Source organism: Metopolophium dirhodum, chromosome 1 (assembly GCF_019925205.1).
Source record: "Metopolophium dirhodum isolate CAU chromosome 1, ASM1992520v1, whole genome shotgun sequence".
Taxonomy (NCBI): domain Eukaryota; kingdom Metazoa; phylum Arthropoda; class Insecta; order Hemiptera; family Aphididae; genus Metopolophium; species Metopolophium dirhodum.
In genome coordinates, this window is record NC_083560.1 from 2,310,510 (window position 1) to 2,335,830 (window position 25,321).

General features: G+C 29.7%; 1 protein-coding gene, 2 long non-coding RNA genes and 1 pseudogene across 7 annotated transcripts; 1 reads left to right on the forward strand and 3 right to left on the reverse strand.

Annotated features, from left to right (window-relative positions):
* Positions 1-24,506, forward strand: LOC132937166 (uncharacterized). 5 transcript variants are annotated; one of them, XM_061003994.1, is made up of 5 exons: positions 8,124-8,219; positions 8,289-8,390; positions 21,544-21,696; positions 23,064-23,399; positions 23,466-24,503. In XM_061003994.1, the coding sequence occupies exons 3-5, from the start codon at positions 21,668-21,670 to the stop codon at positions 23,557-23,559; spliced, it is 459 nt and encodes a 152-aa protein (XP_060859977.1). In that variant the 5' UTR covers positions 8,124-8,219; positions 8,289-8,390; positions 21,544-21,667; the 3' UTR covers positions 23,560-24,503. The 5 variants fall into 5 exon arrangements, 2 of the variants coding, with proteins under 2 accessions (XP_060859978.1, XP_060859977.1); XR_009663621.1 differs by having other exon boundaries at positions 8,143-8,390; positions 23,466-23,817; positions 23,929-24,506; XR_009663619.1 differs by having other exon boundaries at positions 8,143-8,390; positions 23,466-23,675; positions 23,750-24,503.
* On the reverse strand, positions 2,640-5,657 carry LOC132937167 (uncharacterized). The gene is made up of 4 exons (XR_009663622.1): positions 5,413-5,657; positions 4,344-4,507; positions 4,190-4,283; positions 2,640-4,059 (listed from the first exon to the last, which is right to left on the reverse strand). It is a non-coding gene; the product is annotated as an uncharacterized LOC132937167 (long non-coding RNA).
* On the reverse strand, positions 5,960-6,554 carry LOC132937168 (uncharacterized). Its single transcript, XR_009663623.1, has 3 exons — positions 6,444-6,554; positions 6,201-6,363; positions 5,960-6,116 (listed from the first exon to the last, which is right to left on the reverse strand). It is a non-coding gene; the product is annotated as an uncharacterized LOC132937168 (long non-coding RNA).
* Positions 10,255-11,047, reverse strand: LOC132933766 (uncharacterized; annotated as a pseudogene).
* Positions 24,507-25,321: the final 815 nt, after the last annotated feature.

The following is a 25,321-nucleotide window of genomic DNA, read 5'->3' on the forward strand; positions in this document are numbered from 1 at the left end:
TATAGTACACATGCGCGCTGCACCGCTTTTCTTCATAATATACATTCGTCATTCACAACAACCTCGTGACCAACGCTTTTGTCGCACCGCCAATAAAGCCAACGAGCACCACTAATAACTTGTACTGTTTTCCACCGTTCTCTCTTGTATATTTTGAATAATCGTTAAATTGTAATCAACAAGCCGCGTTGTTCAATTATTTCATTTTCTCGTCACGCCCCACGTGACTTGGTTGGAGGTAGTCGATACGCCTACTAAACCGCAACCTCCACAATAGTATTAATTGTTAAAACCGACGCGCCGTACACACGCACAGATATACGCATATACATAGAGTGGATAAGACGCGTCGCACAAATGTTCATTTGGTGCGGAATACAAAGACCGACAATATTATGTCGGCAAGAGACGCACCAATCAGACGTCGAGTCAACTTACCTGTACCGCGCTACACCGCTCGAATTTCAAGATTCAACGCGATGCGCAGTGTGATCCCGGCTAGACGACGTGTTCCAGACAATACTTCGCTCGTCTTTGGCCTTTGTTTGCTGCCCTAAAACCGACTGTCGGACTAAGCTCGCGTACCTATCGTATTTTTGCCAAATAGTCGTGTGGTTAAGTCGTCGCGCTGGTGATTAGCATAAGACGCGTTGCGTTTATACGCCTTGTTTCTCGCCCGTGATGGTCGTCAATGTTGACGTTACCGCCGCCGAAGTGAATCGATGCGATCGTCATTCGGCTCTAACGAAACCACTACCAATCCCGCTGTTCACTTTCCAGCATGGAGTTTGTGTGTGCTCTGCAAGTTGCGGAAGTCAATCGGTTAGCTTCACGTCCTGTCCAGGGCGACCAGAGTGATTCCGCGCCGGAATCAACCCAAGCTATATACGTAAGTGTTGTTATATCGTTTTTGTCGTCACTCGTCTTTGGTAACTCTTAAAGTCTTAACCGTCAGTAATATTGTTACTCTATTACTACATTTAAATTATGGAGTTAAAACTATCCCGGTTTGAAAGCAAAAACGCTCGCACTAGTTAAAACCGTTTTATTTGCTTAAACGTGTATATGTACATTTGATAAACCGGTTAATGCAAATAAAACAGTTTAAGTTCTTAAACTACTAGCGCGAGCGTTTTAGCTTTCAAACCTGTTTAGTTTTAAACTGTTTTAGCGCCATAATATAAACGTAGTATATATGGTTTAATTTGTCATGATCACATCTGTATTACCTCCTATTCATCGGTTTACTATCATTGATCTCTGTAATTTATTATATATTATAGTACAGCGCCCAACCATAGGTACCCTTAATTTGTTATTGTATTATTATAATATTATATAACTATATATATATATATATATATATATATATATATATATATATATATATATATATAGAGAGAGAGAGAGAGGTAAACAGTGAGGTAACCATATCCCAGCACCCCTCTGCCTACAGCATATCTTGATCGTTTCCGCTAAGCACAAATTTAAACACAGAAGCGGTATCAGCGCAACATGCAGTATGCATCGACTGTACACTTTTCGGCCACTAAACATTAAATACAATTTGCTTCTTTTACAAACAAAATAAAAGCTGAAACGAAAATATCGAAATGTAAACAACATACCCACATGAATATTATACTTCTCGCACAATAATATAAATTATAATAATATTATCTATATTCTTTTCAAACTTAATGAATACTTTAGAGAATTGATAGGTATATTTTCTATGTATATTAAACAATAGGCTAAATTAATTAATAGAATATAATAATTATATCACTATGTCTTGCTCGAGGTCTTGCTTGAGAAGTAGTATGCTTATTGCATAAGATCATATATTTTATTAGCATATTCTTTAGGTAGTTCCTTAGATATCTAAGGAACGTTTTGAAAATATTTATGGAATATGGTATTGGTATCCACACACGACATTAATTTGATATGCAAGAAAAGATAGTAATTTTCAAGGAATATCTGTCAAGATATTCGTTAGATATCTAAGGAATACATAACTTGACCATCAAAGTATATAACTTTCATTGATCAATACAATTTATCTAACAATACATATGTATACAAAGGTATATAGGTGTATAAGTGTATATACATACATCAATAAATAATTTATATAGTATAGGTACCTACCTAATATAAATTATAGAACTTGAAAATAAAATAACATTACCTAACTTTATTAAATTACCAATTGATAGGTACATACCCATATCAAATATCAATAAAAAAAATTTCATATACCTATTATTTCGCCTTTTATAATATATAAGCTTAAAATTATAAAAAAAAAAATGCCTAACATATTTTATTAAGATTGAAACTTTTTGTTAATCATTTATAATACATATAAATCAATACTTATACTATAATAATATGTTAATCTTATACATGGGTTTCAAAATGGAAAAAAAAATCATCTTTATAAGAATTTGATCAATTAAAATATTAAATACCTAAATAGTTAATGCAAATTATAACAAATATAAAAAAAAAAAAAATTTTTATATAGGTAGGTATTATAGTTCAAATTTTAAAAAGAAAATAATCACATAATAAATTAACATTGAAACATTAAGTTAACCAATTTCATTTTGTAGTCATAATATTATTAAAAATGTGACTAACTATAGTTCAGTGTTTTAAATATAATATAGGTATCGTTTAACTTAAAATGTACACACCTTGCATTTAAATTATGTGATTTAAAATTTATTTAGGTATATGCAGATAATCATTAATAAAAAAAAATATATAATTTTAATTTTTAACAAATAAAATACATTGAAAAAACGAATGTTATGACAATAACTAGTCCAGATTAACATTTTAAATATAAGTTAAGTAACAATATAAATGTATATTACTTATTTAATTTATATAACAGATATAAAATAAGTATATTTTTTTAACTAAATACTTGCACACCTCGCATTTCAATTATGTGATTTAAAATGTATTTGTATAACAGGTAATAATTTCTAAAAAAAAAACTATAACCCACTATAAACTTAATTTTTAGTAAAAAAAATACATAAAAAAACTTAATTACAATATCTAGTATATGTACAGATTAACATTGCTTCATGTTAATTAATTATTTAGTTAAAAAAAAAGTAAATTCATATGAATAAAAAAAACATTTACTAAACTTAGGAATCAGCTGGTGTTGTTGTTTTTAGTTTTTCACTTGCTTTTGTGAGCCAAATAATAGCAACAATTTCCATATCTTTGATTCTTGTGGTGTTAAAAGAAGAATGTAGGTACTGCTTCTAAAAATTTTTAGTAAAAAAAATACATTAAAAAAACTTAATTACAATAACTAGTATATGTACAGATTAACATTGCTTCATGTTAATAAATTATTTAGTTTAAAAAAAATGTAAATTAATATAAATAAAAAAACATTTACTAAATTAAAAGAAGAAGAATGTACGTAGGTACTGCTTCTAAAATTAATTTCTTAAATAAAATAAATAATTTCAATACCTGCCAACTGGCCAATAACTTATTAAGAAGTAGAGAACATAATTACTATTTTACTAAATGCCTCGCTAAATGCATTTTGATTGTCCTTATGGCCGGTCAGTATAGCTATTAGTCAACAGTTAAGTTGAGTTTAGAACTATATTTGTAGATGAATCTAGACAAAAATGACTACACTGCTTTTAGTAATAAGTAACATAATAACTAATGCATGATGTACACATAAGTAATATCATAATTTAGTGCCTACAGTAGGTATGCTAAAATACGGCTATATATACAAGTGATCTATTGGCCTTGTAATTGAAACATTTATTTCGTGATTCGTACAACTATGTTGTTATCATTGAACAGTATGATGTTACTTTTTATACAATATTCAACACAGCCCCGTAATTAATATTCTATACAATAAAGAATTAATGTAATTTCCAAAACTAACCAAAACTTTGACTGTTTCGTATGCCGAAATATATTCTGCTTCAGTTGAACTGAACGTTACTATGGATTGCCTCTGCGCTAGCCATGACAGCCCTAGCATGAACAGATGACCTGAAATATTCCTTTCTATTTAATAAATTAAATTTGCTAACTAGTGTATTAGTAAAATTTGTTTAATGTATACATAATGATCCGTCAAAACATCTAGTTCTTTCAATACCTAGAAAATAATCTAGATTACCTTGTGTTATTTCAAACTATTGTTCAAGACCTTGTAATAATATATTTATTTTTATTTTGTTGCTTGACAATCAAACCATCATCAACAAAAATAGCTAAAATTAATGTTTCATTATTATTGTGATTAAAATAAATACACGGATTCAATGACCTACTTTGTTCTATTTTCAACTCAAATAGAAATTGCCTGATTCTATTATTCCAACATCTTGGTGATTGTTTTATTTAGTAAAACTTCTATTGGGTCTGCATACTCGTTCTGTTGAATCTACGAATCCAATTGGTTTACAACTTGTCATGAGAATATAATATTGGTTACCTATAATGGCATATAACAGTGTTAAATGTATCCATAGCTTAGTGGTCATTATCAGTTATTTCATCCTACAAAAAACTTCTCCACTCGCTTTTATTTTATTTGTTTCTGAATAACATGTAGACATGATGTACACATAAGTAATATTATAATGTAGTACCTACAGTAAGGTAAAAGGCGGCATTATATACAAATTACCTATTGATCTTGTTATTGTAACATTTATGGCGTGATTCACAATTTAGGAATAACAACTATGTTGATATTTATGTTCAATATGATGTTACTTTTTATCCATTATAAGTTATATATTCAACCCATTTTCTTAAAATTTTTCTCACAGTATCTTTATAACTGGAACCCCCAATTTTGGAAAGCATATTTACTTTTTTAACATGTTAGAGAAATAGATATTACCTATAGTATATAAAAATAAAATATATGATAAATTTAAAATAAATATATCATTACCTAAGTAATAAAAAATGTATAACTAATAAGTATTACTATATAGATAATACAATAATTGTAAGTCTCTTTACCACTAAAAGATTTTTCATTTATTCATTGCATATGATAATATAGTATGTTAGAACTTATAATTTAACATTTCAAGTTTTAAGTATGAATTTCCTTAGGTACACATATATGTTTAGATCTAGACAATCTACCAATAAGTTAGATTTTAAATGAGAGATATAAATTTAGGTATGTATCTATTTATTGAGTTTAAATAAATCACGAATTTATGAAAAAAAAACCTGTTAAAACACAGATTGTGCTTTGCTCTATTAAGTATATTGTTAAATTGTTCAAATTTGTTGATTTCTATAATAAATAACAAATTATTTTATCATTTTTAAAAGTAGCAAATTTCTAATTATTAATTACATTTCACAATTACTTACAGTTTGTTCATATAAGGCATCATTACATAAAATGTCTTTTAAAGTATTCAATGCATCTTCATTTGGTATTGGAAGTATTTTATAAGCATTTTCAAACTCATGTTTATTGCATAATGCTATGTTCGGTTGAATTGAAAGTTTTTGTTTTTTTTGCACATCATAGTTACAATCTTCATCATATATTTACACTTTCAAAATTATTGAACACAAATTTTAAATTAAATGATGTCTTATATTGTCGTATAACCTGTAATATTATATCTGTTAAGAAACAATAACATTTTAAAATCTATTAAAATCTATGAAACATACATATTATAGGAACCTATTTAAATAAATGTATTTATAAAATAAAATAAAATAAACAGTAAGTATTTCATTAAAATCATTAGAATACCTGCTGGATTTACTTGAATCAATTTTAAGTTATTAATCCCTACTCTATCAGTGATTGCAAGTATAGCTACAGATAATTTAAAAAAAAAAATTATGCCTAACAGTTATATCTTGGTTATAATACATTTCTTTTTTTTGTAAAAATGTATTATGTACGTACCATTTTATTGAATTTAGCAGAATTTTATCTTCGTTAATATCATAATTATTCATAGGTAAATATATTAATTACTGAAACATTATTTATCCAATTATCGTTGGCCAGTAAATTCTCAAGTATAGAATTATGATTTTTATTACCTACCTACCTATTTGAATATAAAAAATATATATTATTAAATCAACTTAAATTTTTTGTAAAAATATTGTATTTCATTAATTAATAAAGTAACCTGTTTTATCATCTGGAGATGAATTTACATAAAGCTAAAAATATTTTTTTCACATACATTAATTGAAACATATTCTTTGGCATTGGTTAATGGTTTATAATTTGTCAGTTTCTAAAATTGTAGGTACACTTTATGGCTATGAGTCTGTGACCTCCTTTTATAACTTAACAATTAATATAAATAATATTAAATTAAACAAATTGTATATTAATTTAATAGTATAATTATTATAACATGAGTTACTTGTTTGCTAGTTGGCGGTCAGTCAAATACATTTTGCATCCTAAATAAAAGTATATCTATTCTATCTTTAATGACAAACGCTTGGACCATGAAATTGTCTTCAGCTTTATCTGCAAACAAAACTGCCAATAAAAATAATCAAATTTAGAATTATAAAGTAAAGTTTTAAAATATTTACCAACTTTCTTTAAAAGCGATTTATAAATCTTAAAGCCCTTTCCTGCTCACATATTAACTTCATTCAATCTAGTATCCAAGCTATCACGTGGAAAATCTTCCAAAATATCAATATAATCACACATGCTTCTATCATTGTAAGGCTTAAGATGTTCGAATATGGTTTCCAACATGTGTTGTTGTCTCGCCCGATTTTATGTAACTTTGTTAGTTTTTACATTTAATGAACTAGTAACAATATTGTAAAACCTGAATTTTTTTTTTCCCGGTAACTAAAATGTATAAAAATTTTCATTATAACCAAATAATATGTATAACGAGTTATTTTAATCAATTTGTATTGTGGTAAAGTCTTTGTACTGTGTCCTGCTACTTGCCCAAAACATGTTAAACCTCGTATAGTTCTGTACCTAATATTATGGAAAAAATTATAAATTTTTGTACAAAAACTATGGTGTTATTATTGTCGTTGGCACAAAATTCACATAAACAGAATATAAAGAAAAAAAGGTGATATTCTATATTAGCTAATTCATTTAACAAGTGGGCAAATTGTACATGTATAGATGATCGATTATAATATGGTATCAAGCCCAACGATATCACACTGCCATTTTAAATTTCTCGATGACTACTAGAACAATATTTTTTTTTATCAGATTTTTTTCAGTTCATAGAATGTCTACAATAGTTTACTTTAAATAAATATTAATTCGGAGGAAAAAATAAGTGTTGTAATTTAATTTTTAAAACGTGTTACTCGCAACCGACCACAGGAAGCGACACATCGTCGAATTTTCACCAGTTTAACTCTATCAAGCCACCGTTCGTGAATCCGTATAAATATTCTGATCTTAATATACTCCGTTTACTTACTTATACCACTCGGCCGACCAAACCCTTCCTGTTCGTGCATTGCCGTCATGGAACTGCAGCGGCTGTATAGTGTACTAGTGAGTTGTATTATTACCTCGATTATTACGCTATCAATTGTTTGATTCCACTCGCGCGTAAACGTTTACTCTAACGATTATCACACATAATAATTTATATATTATTTGTATTATGTTTTAATTACACGTAATTATATTCCCTTGCGAATTATTATCTTTTTTGTTTGTACATTTTCTTACTGTTTAAGAATCGCGCAAAAACCCGATGTTTTCGTGATTCTTCGATAAACGACGGTTTCCGATGACTGTCAACCAATCACAAAACGCAAGTCGGCGGCTCAGACTTCGCGCACGTATATTCTTAACGTGAATGCAGTTTTTTTTTATAGAAAACTTATAAAAATTATAACTTTTTCCATCAATTCTTCGGATCAAAGAACACGTAATTTACTATTAAATTTAAGAGTGGTCCGTTACCGTCGGTAGACGCGGCAAGTTTTTAGATACATAATAATATATTATCTATCTCAATGTAGGTATGATAATATCACAGAACTAAATATGATAAAAATATTGATAATAAACCTTATCATGTCTTCGCCCGCGAACCCTATTTTGTATGTTTTTCATCACAATTATAAAAGTGCGTTCATATTTGAGTTAACTTACATGATTTAATAAAAACCCTTGGGCCAACGGATTGTGTGTGTGTGGAAACTTTTATGCACAACGTAAATTTCTACTATATAGTGTTGACGCTTTATATATTTTTTAGTTTTTAAAGATAATTGCTGTTGACGCAGTTGCCAGGAGTGGTGCTGGAAGTCAACTAGTTGAAATTATAGGTGCACCTTCCGAGTACAATATTTTTAATACAGTCAGTACAGATTTATGTGATCATATTGGTTCAGGCCATTATGATTCTATTAACCAGTTGAATCCATAAAGCATCTTTGTTTTCAATAAAATATTTGGTTTAGGATTTTCATTTTTGATTCCAATAAATTGTTGATTCTATTATGGTAAACTGACAATCGGGTCGAATGTGTGGTTTACCGGGTAGCAAGACTGTTGTGATGAAGATTTTCTTCTTTTGGATTGAATAAAATATAACTCGTTGAATTGTTAAGATGTTTATTAAGATGTACTTCAATGAAATTATTCCAAGTCAAAATAATACAATTATTAGTCGGTGTGACATGAAGATGCTTGTGATGCCAATGAGTGACACGTCTGGATACAAGCCGTTTTAGGTCTGCTTTTATAAGGCCCCATGCTCTCTTACCTTCCCCGTTGTCCATCGACTTATCCTTATTGCGTAAAGTCATTATCTATATCCTGCATGCTTAGTTGTGCAAAAAGTCATATCGTCGTTTCCTCGAAACACTAACATTCATTAGATACTATGTCCTTGTTTCTAGTTTATGTATATATATATATACATATATATGTATGATATATGTTTCCATATCCTGCCACCATATATGCGATTCGTGTTTTGCATGTATGATGTGAATTTTTATATTAAAAGTTAAATAAATATGTACTGCGCTTTAAATACTACTCCCGTATTTCATGATCACTCGGCTGACCTCCTCCCCTATCATGATCGTATATCTGTATTTGACAATTCGTGGGTTTGGATCCAAAAGGTTCTATATAAATATTTTATTATTTTTTGATTACCAAATTTCTTCTCAATTAACTTTCGAAATAATACAAATTCTGAATTAATTTAAAAGGTTTTGATAACTTATACGTCCAAATCTGAAAAATATTTAAACATATTAAATTGGCTTTTCTGAAAGATTTCAAATTTACACATAGAACCTTTTTGATCCAAACCCGCAAATTGCCAAATTGTTGTTGTGTTTGCTTTTCTATCTCCCACAGTATTATTATTCATTGCCTTTCAATTAACTACCTATTTTAATTATTTAATATACGTCGTAGTAAACAGATATCATCCGTTACACTATAAACCAGTGATCATTAGGAGGAACTCATTGTAACTTGAATTTTCTAATTTATTGTAGTATGTAGTTCCTTTTTTGTGAATTTCCATATTACGTACTATTCACTACTTCATGATATAAGTATTGAGCAATACTCTTGCTCTGTACAGTTATGCAAAGAAGGAAATTCAATATCTGTCGAATATATATTTTACAAATTAATATTAGTAGTACCATCATTGTTTACGTTATCTGTCTACGTCAATATAACATTATAATATTATTAGCCATCATAGGCTGTCGTAATAATTGTTATATTATGAGGATATTCACAAACTAAAGAATATATATAATAAAAAACATAACATAATCACTATTATAAGAAAGATGGTTAATGTAAATTATTGTTATTTATGTTGGTACTTATAGGGACGAACACTTAGACGATGGATGGTAGTTATTTTTTTACTAAATCAAATTACTATAGTGATACCAGTGAATTGGCTTATTTAATCAATTGATTTGTAGGAACAATCAAACACACTAACCTTGATTCGTTTCAGTATAATCTATGACTACCATTTAAAGTAACCAATATTGAATTACTTAAGCCATTGATCTATGAATCTTGGAAGTTATTTAAGATCATTTAACATTATGATTTAACATCATACTCTGTTGCATCGGTGTGTAAATTTATAACAACATCTAATAGTTAACAAAACGAAAAAGAATAATATATAAAAAATAATTTTTTTTTAGTATAATTGTATGTATAGATTATTATCACTCAGTGATTATACCTATTATGATAGAATTAAGAGTTAATTCTTTAAATGGATTCTTTGCATTGTTCTTTCCATCAAAGTTATAATATTGAGCGCATGTATCACTCATTAGTCATTACCATTCTTAATATAGTAGTGACAGTTTCTTATATACTATTTTGGCACCCACATTGTCTTAAGTGATTTTTCTAAAATGATAAAAGCAATTATTTATAAATTAAGTTTGAGTTAATAATCATGAATAAAAAATTACCATTAAATGCTGTGATGCTGGATCGTTCAACTTATTTTCCATTTCAACAACATCTTCTAAGGAATTAAGTGGCAAATTGTGGAACTTGCTTCGAAATTTTTCTTGAATACTTAAACTAGCTGGTTGGACAGTTTGATTATTGGATTGTAGTAATTGTTCAAGTAAACAATGAGTGTATAGTGTTGCTTTGAACTGTTTTTACATGATGTTTGCAATGCCAATGGTTCATAAGTTTACTAAAATTATTAATTTTAAGTTATTACATTTTATTTTACAATAACCAGATTTACTATAAAAATTAATTTACCTCCATCATTAGAAGTAATTTCGTCTTCCATCTTGAGATACTTCTCTTGCTGAAATATTCAGCTCAACCATATTTTTGTCACTATTATCTGTACAACCTAAGCAAATATAGAAATTTAAAAAAAAAACTATGTAACTTATCAAATAATAATTGTATTAACTAAAACTAATTGTGACCAATATGATTTGTTTTATTGCTTTTTTCCGTTGAGTGGTATGCTGGCTCAAACATATCATCCTCACTATCATCTGTTGATACGGAGCGTCTGTTCGTGACGTCCCGTGTCGTAAATATCAATGCGTTGTGTATTGTTATGATTCGTTTATTATATAACCAATAAGTAATGTTTATAATGATCGGGGCAAGTTATCCCGGGCCGCGCGGCAGGCTTAAGGAAGCGGCCGCGGCGGGCGGGTTCGGGCCTGAAGAGGCGCGAGCAAAACAATAGTCGGGACTTGCCTATACGTTTCGTAGAAGTAATACAATAATAGGGGAGAGTAGAAACCGTCCGTGCACGGACTCGAGCAAGTCGTGTGGGTTCGGTTCTTCCTCGCGGCGAAACTCGAATAAGCTTGCCGTAGGGGGGAACGTGATACTACTTGTCGGCTTGCTGAATAGTCGATTGGCCAAGTTACGTCGCGAAGTCGGTTCCCGGCGTGTCTTGGTATTCGTCCAACGGTGTGACTGGACTCGATTGAACGGGTGGACTGTCGGTAATGGATCGCCGGAGTATAATTATATTATACGCTGCCGTCGGTGGGTCAATCAGGTCCCGGTGTGGCGGCTATCCGTTGTCGTCGATCGCTGGATGTACACGGTAGGCTTGGCGTCGTCGGTCCGTGAAGTGGCGCTTATTAGCCAGGTATGCCGGGTACTGTTGAGTCTCGGCGGTATCGGGCGATCACGTTAGATCGGTGCGTTCAGGATGCGTCGTCGTGGACTGGTTAGGTCGGATCAGCTTCGCCGGTGTCGTTCAGGTCGGTGTTGCTGCTGCGTTGATAGTCTTCGGGTCTTCAGGTCTTCGGGTCTTCTATAGTGCTTGTTGACTTGTAGAAGATATGTTGAAGACTGGTGTGGTGGATCTTGTTTGTTATTTCCGTGAAATTTTCCTGTTGGTAAACTACTTATTCTAATATGTCGCGTCTATTACTTGTGTCGCATTATGTTGCCATACTGTTGTGTTTGGTGGTCCTGAAAGGACCATTTTAATACAGTGACGGTTTATCCCGTTACACTGTACAACATTAGCAAAGATAGACGTTATTAAAAAACTATGTAACTTACCAAATAAGAACTATATTAACTGAGACTAATATTTTTACCAGGGGTTAAATGTATCTATAGTTTACTGGTCATTATCAGTTATTTCATTCGTACAAAAAACTTCTCCACTCACTTTTATTTTATTTGTTTCTGAATAACATATAGACATGACGTACACATAAGTAATATTATAATGTAGTGCCTACAGTATGGTAAAAGGTGGCCTTATAAACAAATTACTTATTGACCTTGTTATTGTAACATTTATGGCATGATTCACAATTTGCGAATAACAACTATGTTGATATTTATGTTCAATATGATGTTACTTTTTATATAATATTAAATTATATATTCAAGAAGTTTTCTTAAAATTTTTCTTACAGTATTTTTATAACTCGAACCTCCAATTTTGGAAAACATATTTACTGTTTTAACATATTAAAGAAACAGATATTACCTATAACAATTAGTAACAATATTATTATTATAACAGCATAAAAAAAATATCCGATAAATTTAAAATGAAAATATTATTACCTAAATAATTAATAATTAATAACTAATAAGTATTACTACATAGATAATACAATAATTTTAAGTCTCTTTACCAATAAGAGATATTTTTTTTATTCATTATACGTGATAATATGATATGTTAGAACTTATAATTTAACATTTCCACTATTTTGATTTTTGGTTAAACTTCCAAAGATTTAAGTATGAATTTACCTAGGTAATCTAGACAATCTACCAATAAGTTAGATTTTAAATTAGAGATAATATAAGTATAGGTACACTATTTATTGAATTAAAATAAATTAACCATTTATGAATAAAAAAAACATGTTAAAACATAGATTGTGCTTTACTCTATTAAGTATATTGTTAAATTGTTAAAATGTGTTAATTTCTATGATAAATGGTATTCATATTCAAATTATTTTATCATTTTTACAAGTAGCAAATGTATTTATAATTATTAATTACCTTTTACAATTACTGAATTACTTACAATCTAACCACCGGTTGTTAATCCGTATAATTATTGTGATCATATACTTCGGTCACTTTAAGAATATACCACTCGGCCAACCAAAACTATTCTTCGCGCATCGCCGAGAACTGCAGCAGCTGTATACGTAGTGAGTTGTATTATCACACTATCACAATTTTGTTTGATTCCACTCGCGCGTATACGTTTGCTAAGGAGCGTTTAAATACAGGAATGCACCGCTCATAGTGCACGGATAATATACTAAACGGTCGAAGCCAAGCGCTGTTAGCCAATCAAAAACAATTACTGATTATGACGTCACAATAGACCCATCATTCCCGCGATGTATTCTGTGATGTACAAAATATATTACAAATAACAATATAAACAGTAAAGTCAGTAAACACATTAATTATCGAAATTATTCTCAATATTAATTGATATTTAAACAGATATTATATATTATATTATACTGATCACCGTCTACTAGAAAAAATTTAATATTTAAATCTATTCATTACAAGGTCTTATAATTAAATGTGTATTTCTTTAATTTTTTTGAAACATAATTTAAATTGCCCAATTCCAATGTAATTTAGTCCACACAAATAATGATCCTATTCTGTAGAATCAAACACATTTTTTTTTAACTAATAAAGGGTAATATTCTACAGAACACATTGAACTCTGTTTTTCAATATTTTAATCTCAAACTTTATATATTATGTCTTCAAAAATAACAGAATTTTTAGCTTTTTTTAAAAAATTATATTAAACAATATACTTACCTAATGTAACTTATTGGTTTGATAATAGTTGGGAAAAGAATAACACTTTGATTATACTAAGTTCAAGCTAAAAAGGAAAAATATTCTATGTATATAACCGTGCAAAATATTTATTAAGTCAAACCATAAAATACAAATAAATAATTATTATAAATACATTTAAATCCATTATAAAAATAATAATACAATGTTGTCAAAAATATATTAAAGTATTTATCTAAGTAGCAGTAGCTCTGGATAGAGACCTCATTGGTCAATAAAAACTGAAGAGAAGAAGAAGATTTACCTAAGTAGTAATTTTTTTCATTTTTTTTTTTGACTTCCTATCTGTATCACTGTAAGGTCTTTTTTGTGTAGCAATTAAATTATTATTAAGTTGTTTTATTCTAATGTAAGTTCTTTGAAGGACAAATGATTTAATCAAATCTTCAGGCATGTCATAACATTTTTTCTTTATCAGCTTCGTTAGCCTTTTGACAATATTAGCATCAGGATTAATTTTGTCTTTGTGAAACTTTTTGAACATATTTTCAAAAACCTTAGCTTTTTCAACCCAAGTCGCAGTGGGTTCTGTTAAACCTCCATATGATAAATGTTGTAGCCAACTTGGTGCACTATAGGAATGATCAGGTTTGTTGTCCTTAGTATAATTTCCTAAATGAGGATATTTGTTTTTGAATTTCCTAGCGAGCCAACCGCAAAGATAAATAAAACCATCTTCTTCATTTGGTGTTTCAGAATTATTTTGAGATGATTCACATGATGATAAACTACTATCTGATAATTCATCATCATTTTCATTATTATTTATTTTAATATCTGCAGTTGCTATAACATTAGCTACTAAGTACTCTTCTACATTTGTGTTATTATGTTCCATTTCAATATTAAGTTTTTCTTGTACAACTCCAGGATTTTTGCCGAGAACGATTATTCTTATTCTATACATTGCATTCAATGGCGTAGGATGATCATGAAGTCCTCCTCGGCTTCGAATAGTAGAAAAAAAACTTTCAAGGCAATCTTGGTTCAACCTATGTGTAAGGATATAATCTATGTTATATTTCTGTTTCAGATCTTCAAATAATAATTTAGTAGATGTTATAGATATCAAAATTCCTTTTTGGAAAGTTTGTAGAGTGTTTTTTCCATTACATCTCATTGAAAATATTAATTCATGCATTTTATCCAAACATTTATTTTGTTCTGAAAGATTTAAGCCATACGCCTTCTTTGTACATAGTGTTTCAGTAGATGTATATGAGTTCATAATGTCATACCAATTACTTATTACTTCAATAAATTTTCCTGTATTTTCAGATAATATTTTATTATATCCAGGCTTGTAATGGCATAAAGCTGTTGCGACACTATGTGATAGTAGTTGGGCTGCTAATCCCACATTTTGCCTTTCAGCCTTTACACATTCTATATGTTTTTCAGATAATTTATGACAAGTAGAAATTTCTGACTTGGTTATTTTTAATAACTCTTTTAACGGTGTTGAATTTACATTTGAACCATCTGAAAGAACAAACCCTGTATCTATTAGCCAATTGCGAGTGAGTTTCAAAAGATGAGGTGCATCTGCAAAGTAATAAATTTTATCATTTGTGGTAGGATGTAAAAAATAAGTATTTTCAATAGATATATTTAATTTTTTCCACAAGCCTATATTAGCACCTCCACAATCGGATACACATGCAACAACTTTATATGAATTATCATGTAATATAGATATAATTTCATAAAGGATTTCTGGTGTTACGATTTGATCAAAGTTTACATAAACAGGTTGTTTCCAATTTTTAAATAAGCCTCTAACCATAATTACTTGCATTTGGCGATATGGCCCAATTAACTGATCATTTTTTTTGTCATATTCAAAAGCGGTTTGTATTTTCATTTCATCGAATTGAATGACACATATTTTTTCTAACTCATTGAAGTTAAGTGCTGCTATTTTCATTATTCTAATGACATCCGATAAAATGCCTTGACGAAAGCTTAATCTTGAAGCCCATTTGACTAATGTGGAAACATGTGGAAGAGGATAATGTAATTTATTTCTAAGATAAATATAACACCTTTTGCTTAGATATCTTATTGTAAAAGCCTTTGATATATCATCTGTGCCCCAAATAACTTTTTTTCGTTGTTTTGTAATAAGGCTTAATTGAGTCTTACTAAAAATTGATTTTAAAGCTTCTTCTAAGCAATGTGTTTGGCTAGTTTGTTCTCCAAATTTTTGGGAAAGTAAATTGATTTTTTTGTTTAACATGATTATACGGTTTTTTTGGTTTCTTTTTAGTTCTGATAAATGTTTATATTTTGTTTTTAATTTTTCATGTTCATTGAATAATTTTTCATACTTATCTTCAATAACGGGATGTACATCTTCAGGTGATTCATCTTCAATTTTTTGAGTTGGTAGGATTAAATTTTTTACAATATTTTCGTTTGTGCGTTTATTCGCACGTTGTTGTCTTGATGTCACTTGTGTGGAAATATCTGAAGAACATTCTTTCAAACATTGTGTAGGAATAGCTGTAAAATATATACATATAATATAATTAATAATGATGTGTACCTTATAATATATTATAATATTATAAGGAAACTAGATTGCTGGGTGAAGAGTGTATTACATCAGGAAATATGAGCTTAATGTATGGAGGTATTACAAATAACAAGCATGAAAATGGAGTAGGATTCCTAATCAACAAAAAACTATTACCTTGGGTCAAGAAATTTAGAGCAATCAACGATAGAATATGCTATATACAAATTAATATGAAACATAGAAATTTAGCGGTGATATGCACATATAAACACTAACATATTAACACAACATTTATTAGCTTAGACCATATATGTTATTATTAAATTTGAGGTAAAATTACAAAAAAAAAATTGTATGTTAAAACAAAATGTTAATATCAAAAATTATCCATACCTTGAGGTTTTAATTTTCTTTTAGTTTTAATGTTCATCAATTGACTGCGGAGATCTACTTCAAAATCATCATCTATAAAATGAATGCTACAAACTGTACTAGTTTTTGGATTCCATGTATCTTTTCGTCGACAAGCATTAACCCAAAGATTACACAATTTTTTATCCTTAGGAAATGTATGATATGAAATGTTAAGGTCCTTTTTCTTAGTCACTTGCAAACTGTTGGAACACAAAGCTACAGCACACCTAGTACCTGGCATCTATATCATAAATTAATAAAAGTTTTTAATGACATAATAATAATACTATTATGATATACTATATTCCTAACAAGTTGAGTTGACCCTATGTGACATATTCGATGCTTGAATAAGTATTCCTTAAATTAATTTTAATAATTAAAAAATACAAAATGTATAATAGTAACTAAAACCAATGCAAGGTAGTTTAAGCAATACTTTTTTTTTTCTTTTCTTTAGCCATAGTCTCGTTTATGGATAGCATCTGAGTCATAAGTATAGCTTATGTGATACCTACTTATTCTTAAGTATTGACTATGTATACGCCATACGGCCCATAATAGTTTGTGACACGTCACATTTATGTCACACAATAATATATTAATTAAAAATTAAATATTTACGAATTAGGAACTTACTTTGCTTGAAAACTGAAAACTGAAAACTGGCAACTACTTGTCTGCTTGAAAACATAAAACAAACTTAACAAACACATAAGACATTACATTATGATACTGAATAATATTGATATCAGTATATTACAGACAACAGAGGTCTATTATGACGTCACGGTATTAGAAACCACGCCCCCTTCGTGGTACAATGCTTTGACCGTTTAGTATATTATCCGTGCTCATAGTGCGCATGCGCAATATGGTATCGTCTGCATAACATAGATATTAGATAACATGTTGATTATTGATTATCAGTGATTTAAGCGGCAAACTAAAATTTTGAATAAATACGATATTATGGTGTGGTATTCAAAACTTACCAATTCTTACCCAAACAGGTTTTAGCTATCTTTATGATGCTATTTTATTTAAGGTCACTGGTAAAACACATTTTACCTGACACAGTAACACGCTTATGACATAGGAATTTAGAGTATTTAGACATGTTCTATTTCCAACACATTGATTGAAGTAAGATAATAAAAACGTAATAGGTGGGAATTTCTGAATATGATATACTAAAATTCCATTTATATTAGTTAGTGTAAAACTTTTTTGTACTTTACGATATATTATATCTTTTTACAAATATTACTATTGACTAAAACTATTATATTTCTATATTATTAAAAAATGTTGTACCTACCATAGACTAAATGTACCAAATTGTATCAGTATAACTCAGTTAAAACTTAAAATATACTAAATTCGCAAATTGCAATATTAATAATTTTATTTAAGTTCAATAGGTATAATATCACATTATCAGTTATCACTGAGTTATCAGTTACTATAGTTATGCGGACGATACCATATTGCGCATGCGCACTATGAGCGGTGCATTCCTGTATTTAAACGCTCCTGTTTGCTCTTGCGATTATCACGCATAATATCACAGAATAGATAAATATGTTTAATATGATAATATGTTTTATTTACGTGTAATAATATTCCTTTGCGAATTATTATCTTATTGTTTGTACATTTTGTTATTGTTTAAGGATCACGCAAAAACGCGATGTTTTCGTGATTCTCTGTATGCACGGCGGCGACACCGTCGCTTTCGATAAAGGACGGTTTCCTTCCTTCTGACTGTCAGCCAATCACAGAACGCAAGTCGGCGGCTCAGTCTTCGTGCGCGATAATATAATAATTATTGAAAACTAATAACAATTATAATTCTTTCCATCAATTCTTCGGATCAAAAAACACATAATTTATTATTAAATTTGAGAGAGGCCCGTTACTGTCGGTAGTCGCGGTAAGAAGTTAACAGTAGCTGCTACCGCTCGGCATGTTCGGATGCCGATGTACCGGGCGGTGTAGCCAACCACGGAAAGGGAATATTGGGGCTGTGGTGTATCATGTATTAGATACATAATATATTACTCGATATTATATATCTCATGTGTAGAAGTCCCGGGGCGTCGGAGGTTGACCTAGTACGACTACACTTACACAAATACGCTAGTCGCTACTGACTTCTCGTCAGACGGAATACACGAATTTAAATAATTTGACAAAGTATTTCGGGTACGACGCGTGAGCGTCGGTAACTATTGTAACGGAATATAATACACCATGGTCTATCATCATAATTTCGTGGAGCGGCGGCTTGACGGCGTCGACTCGAATGAAAACATGACTGACTGGTTCAGATCGCTCGGGACGAACGTAGTGGGTCGGTTGCTGTAGAGTGTAGTATTTAATACTAGTATAGTACCGCGCGTGAATCGCAGCTGCGCCATGAAATCCCGGAGCGTCGCTACGTGCTCGGGTGGTTGAGATTCTGCGAAGGCGGGGTGAAAAAATTCGCCTGAAAGTCGAAGTGTCGCACCGTAAACCAACTCGGCTGGCGAGTGTTCGAAACCAGTTTTCACCGTGTTGCGAAGCGTGAACAGGACGATTGTGATCAGCACACGATTCTGGATATCATTAAATAAAAATTGTTATATGATAATTTGCAACTATTCACGTGCAAAAAATTCGAATAAAATATTAATTTTAATCGTTGAATATAATAATATCGTACTGGTAGATGACATACAGTACAATCTTTATTAAAATACAAATCAATGTTTAATAATATTTTAGAATTTGAGAAAATACATAATGTTAATATTTTTGTAATTATTTAAAAAAAAAGTAAAATAATTAATAATATAAAATCTAAATGACATTTCTAATTAGCTAGGTGACGTATTTATAATTTTGTAGCGAGCCGTGACTATATACCTATTAAATTACCTATATAAACACCTATTTAAGTAATATCATAGTGTATACGTAATCATTAGGGCTCGGAAGTTGAGGCATTTTGCATTTTTTTTGGAACTTTTTAGACGATACTCTCCTGGCCACAAATGTGTTTCATTAGCATGTGAATCTGAAGAACTAAATTTTATTTTGCATTTTTTGGCTTTTTTTCCTTTTAAGTCATTTTTTTGACATTTTTCGACATTTTCATTGATTTCACACTAGTTCACTTCTGATTGTTTCTTGTCTATGCCGATAACTTAAAACTTGGAAATTACCACGGACTAAGATTAGTACCTATCCGATTTTATCTCGCCGATTACATTTTGTCGTTGTCGTGTTTCCTAATAATCGATTAGTATTTAGTATCCTATTTTATCTGACCGATTACAGTCGTCTCGTCGTTTTCGTGTTATAGTAAATAATATTGTACCTAAATTTTATTATTTTTTCGTAATATTTTCGAAATGCCGAAAATTAAAACGTCGGTTAGTGCTCGTCTGCGTGCATTTGTGTCGGAATTCGGCGACGATATTTATATAAAAATGTATTTTTATAAATTTAAAACAAATATTTGTAATTTTTTTAGATCATTTTTTAAAGACATTTTTCGTCATTTTTATGTCATTTGCATTTTTTTTAGGTCATTTTTTGATAAAACCTAATCATACATAGTACGCGCCGCGTAAATATAAATATATAATATGCGAGCGAGCGCCGCGTAACATTAATCACACCAAAAACACTTCGTTATAACTCCGTGTAAAAAAAAAGCTAAGTTAAAAAAAAAAAAAATTAGTAATGATTAAATCTTTAAAAGACGTGATATAATATGGAAATTAAGTAAAATGCCATTTTATAATATTACAAATACCTATGATGACAAATACGATAAATTGTAATGTTAAATACTTAGTCAACATATTATGTTTAACTATTTGGCAGGACGTAGAAGTATACTTAAATAAATACAATTAAGTAACCACTACAGTATTTACAGTTATTAATAATGTATCAACAATATGTTGACTAAGTATTTAACATTACAATTGATCTTATTTGTCATCATAGGTATTTGTAACATTATAAAATGGCATTTTACTTAATTTCCATATATAGGTATCACGTCTTTTAAAGATTTAATCATTACTAAATTTTTTTTTTTTAACATAGCTTTTTTTACACGGAGTTATTACGAAGTGTATTTGGTGTGATATCAACTATTTTTAATGTTGATGTGTTAATTATCTGGTATTCTATAATAATAATAATAATAATAATAATAATCTTTAATAACCGCTGGCCTCCTAAAATAGTAATATAGAAGGAAATAATAATAAAAGTATAAACACGTCGCGAACAATCGAATGCAAGTCACTAAATGGTCTGTTTTTGCAATTGTGAGTTGTCACCATAGAGTAAGAATATCGTCCGTGCGTCGTCGTAGTACATCGTCGCTGCCGCCGCCGCCCCTATGAGAGTAGTGGGAATGGATAAGCGGATAAGGTTAGGTAAAAATATTCATCAGGTGGTTAAATTCAATAAAAACTTTAAATAAAATTACATAACATTAATGAATTTAGAAAATAAACTGTGCCAGAGTGAAGTGGTTATATTTAATTTAATTTAAATTTTAAAATGGATTACATTTTAGTATTTGGTGGCACGCATACAACTGTTTTTTTACTCGTCTGCAACACACTGACGTTATAGATATAGGTATTAGGTACCACCGATAACCTCAATTTAGTTTCTTCCATTTATGTTTTAGTTGCTACTTGTTTAATCACTGTACCGCCGAAGCAGCCACCGTTGTTTCAGAGGACACATATTTCATTTTTCACGGATCCCGCTGAGTGGTTGATTTGTATATCCTGACGCTGGTCAGTGTCATTATGCAAATCTTCGATAACATGTCTTCAAGGTCAGTAAATTTTAATATTAAAAAATAGAATAATAAATCACGAATAACATTTGTGATGTACGATGGATAAATTATATTCCGATCGCAAACCTCAACTGTCAATTGTTAAATGTTTATATTTTACACTTGCTTGAAATTTGAATGCGTTATGCCCGAATCAGAATTTAGAATATGTTACCACCAACCTGTTTTCGCGCATCCGTGAACAAGTAAAAAAATATATATATAAATATATTTTTTGGAAAACATTCGTTACTTTTGTTTGTATTTCAAACGGCGATTCTCAATTATATCGGAATAGTTTCCTATAGATCAGCTCTTGTTAGTTTAATGCCCAATATGCTTAAATATAATAATATGATTGTAAGTCGATATAATATAATATCAAATAGAAATATTAGTTCTAATATACAGGTTATCTAACTCATTTATAGTACCATTCATTATATAATTTTTACATGTAGGTACATAATTAAAACAGATAGAGAGTAGAGACCTACCTATATTATTTTATTCAAATCATTTTCGTTGTAGATCCTCATAACTTTGGTATTTTCATCTTTCCTTACTAATATATCAATTTTGTCAGATGATTATTAATATACATTTTCGGTGTTGGCCAGTTGTCTAGATACTGATTAGCTGCCCATTTATCTTTTCGCTTCTGTGACCAACCGTTTTCTACCATTATTATCTGACAGCCAAGCAATTATTTTCATATCGGTTTTATGTTCAGTTGTTATCTTATAATCTATATGCTTTCAATACATCACATTCTATTTTAAATTTTTCAGTTATTCCTTTAACTATATACTAGCAATCTTCATTCCACATTATAGGTAATGTCCAATAATTTAAACTGCATTTTCAAATGACTTCTGGTCCAACTCTTCAATTTTTGCTTTCAATTGAAAGTTTTTCATAATTTTCAAATAATTTCAAGTTTTGATCTCTAAGTTCTTTCATCTTATTAAGTATTGTCCCCACTAGTATATTAAACTGGTCAAATTATTATATAACCCTATCTTGACATGTTCTACAATTCATTTTCATTTTCTAGTAATAAAAGCACTATAAAACGATTTTAGATAAGTGAGCGAAAACACTCAATTAGTATTAAATAAAAAGATGTCTGAAATTAGATAGATATTTTAAATATAAGTATAGTAATAATGCTTATTGGTTTAATTGGTTAAGTGTATAAAAACAAATAGTTTAGTTACTATGCAGACAAAGTTAAAAATAATGGCCTATGGATAACAGATTACTAAAAGTTTTTTGGTGTCATCTGCAAGATACATTTTTAAACTAATGATACATCTATTTTGTTATATTATTATTAACATATTAATGTATTTTTATTCCAGTGTAAAAGAAATGCTTGAATGTGACCCTAAACGTAAAATATCTAATTCAAATGTCACAAGTTTTGCATCAAAAGGAGCCAAAAAGTTTAAACTAGATAAACCTGATAAGGACAATAGTATCTTGTTTGATAGAACAGTTTGTGTTGTACCAGCTAATATACCTCTAGAAAGGAATTTCCCTCGGAATTTCCAGTATCCTACTATTGAGAGTGGACAAACTGTATATGCAATGCAGTTAACTATAAAAGGTTCATGTTATGATCCTAATTCTAAATATGATGATGAATTTTATGCTGGTATAGCAGCTGAACCTCCAAATATGCTTAATAACTTTCGGTAAGGTTAATTATATAATGACAATATAGCAATAGTTTTCAATACTAATAATTATTCTTTTTTTAGATACTTGATTTTTTTTTATGATAGTAAAGTTCAATATCGACAACACCAAGGTATTCGTTTAATTGCACGTTGGAGAAGTATACATGTTGTATAGATGAAGTAGAGAATTCCTGGTATTTTATAAAAAGTTATTTGGAAAATTATCCAAACCGTCAAATGTTGACCAATCAACATTCAGTACTAGCAGTCCAACTTCAACAATGTTATTAGGTAATGAATATTAAGAATATGAATATTATGAATATTCAGTACTGCTAACCCATTTTGTCTGTCTTCTGTCATAGAAGATCTCATATTATTTTTCAACCACCGTAGGGAAGAAAATGATCTTTCTGCTGTTGCTGATGTAATGGTAATTGTTGCAAAAATTTTAATATCTGGATAAAATAAATCACAATATACCAATGTATCAATAGCAGTTTTGGGCTTTGGATTTTCTATATTGGTCCATTTCATCTTCCAGAGTACACGCGATACGAAAAAATAAAGTCTAAACCTTCAAAATCAGTGCGTGAATACTTTGGAAACAACGAGTGTGTATATATTATGGATGCCAAAATTAGAGGCAATATTGGACGTTATTTCAATCATTCGTGTTCTCCAAATATATTTGTCCAAAATGTATTCGTTGATATGCATGACTTACAGTTCCCATGGGTATCGTTATTTGCACACAAAAACATACTGGTGGGAACAGAACAGACGGGTTCCACAAAAATAATATGCAATTGTCAGTCTCGAAAATGTAGAGGGAGATTACTTTAAATATGTATACGTAATAATAAATTGAATAAATCAACAAGTTAATTATATTTTATTTATTATTCTCATGAAATTATTATAATTTCTACTAATTTAATTTTAATGAGACAAAGATTTAAGAGGACACTAACCTAACTTAAAAGTTTGATAACAGGTCAATTCACTCTTAATATCAAAACTAACAGCACACTAACTAGTGAATGAAAATTTGATATATTGTACATGTGTAAGACAGGGACAACAAATGCATGGGTAGCGTCCTCTTAAATTAAAGTATCAAATCTACAACAACAAGCATCAAGAGGACCAAAGCGATTATAAGTTTTTATCAAAATTCTTTAAGAAATTATCAAAATAATTAAATAATTTAACATCAATATTTGGACGCAATATAATATTCAATGCATTCAAAACCATTAAATGATTATACACTTTAACATTAAGTAAATTTTTCAAAGCAAGTGGTCCGTTATAAAGTAAGAACTGACGAAGCTCGGTAGTCTTCAATGACCAACAACTTTACTTAGTCTTGGTTTTCGTACAAAATCACTAGTTATTGAAGATTTGAGAAACATTAATTTTGTACTAATTTTTTAGATTATCCTACTTGGTATAGTAGGATACAGTCAAAGAACCTTATGATCTTCGTGTGTTCTTTCTCTAGAATTACTATATTAAAATGGGAAACAAGTACTTCCGACATGTTTACCCTCTGCAAGATACCTGGTGCAAGAAAAATAACCAGTATGACTTTTGATTTTCACAGTAAATGACTCCGGAGCATCAGCACAAATTGCATGTATAGAAACTGTTCTTATTATAATATCGGAATAAATACATATTCTAACTAAATCTTCTGCTTTGCCTATAAATTTTTTTTAAAAATCATTGATATGCTGGTTTAGAGTAGAAGTAGAAGATGGAACATATGAGCATTATTCGTATTAATATACGATTCATTTAATGGTTTAATTGATTTTAAAATAGTTGCTCGATTATTAAGAAATGTTAGTTCTTCTTGAATTTTCTTTGTACAACTAAATTTATTAATATCATGATATAATAAACTAGGTATAATGCACACATCGTGATAC

Bases quoted from the DNA above. Each gene is read 5' to 3' on its own strand.
- LOC132937166 (XM_061003995.1), top strand. From the start codon at position 21,668: ATGCAAATCTTCGATAACATGTCTTCAAG. The intron at 21,697-23,063 runs GTCAGTAAATTT...TTTTTATTCCAG, and splicing joins TTCGATAACATGTCTTCAAG to TGTAAAAGAAATGCTTGAAT. The intron at 23,400-23,465 runs GTAAGGTTAATT...TTCTTTTTTTAG, and splicing joins AATATGCTTAATAACTTTCG to ATACTTGATTTTTTTTTATG.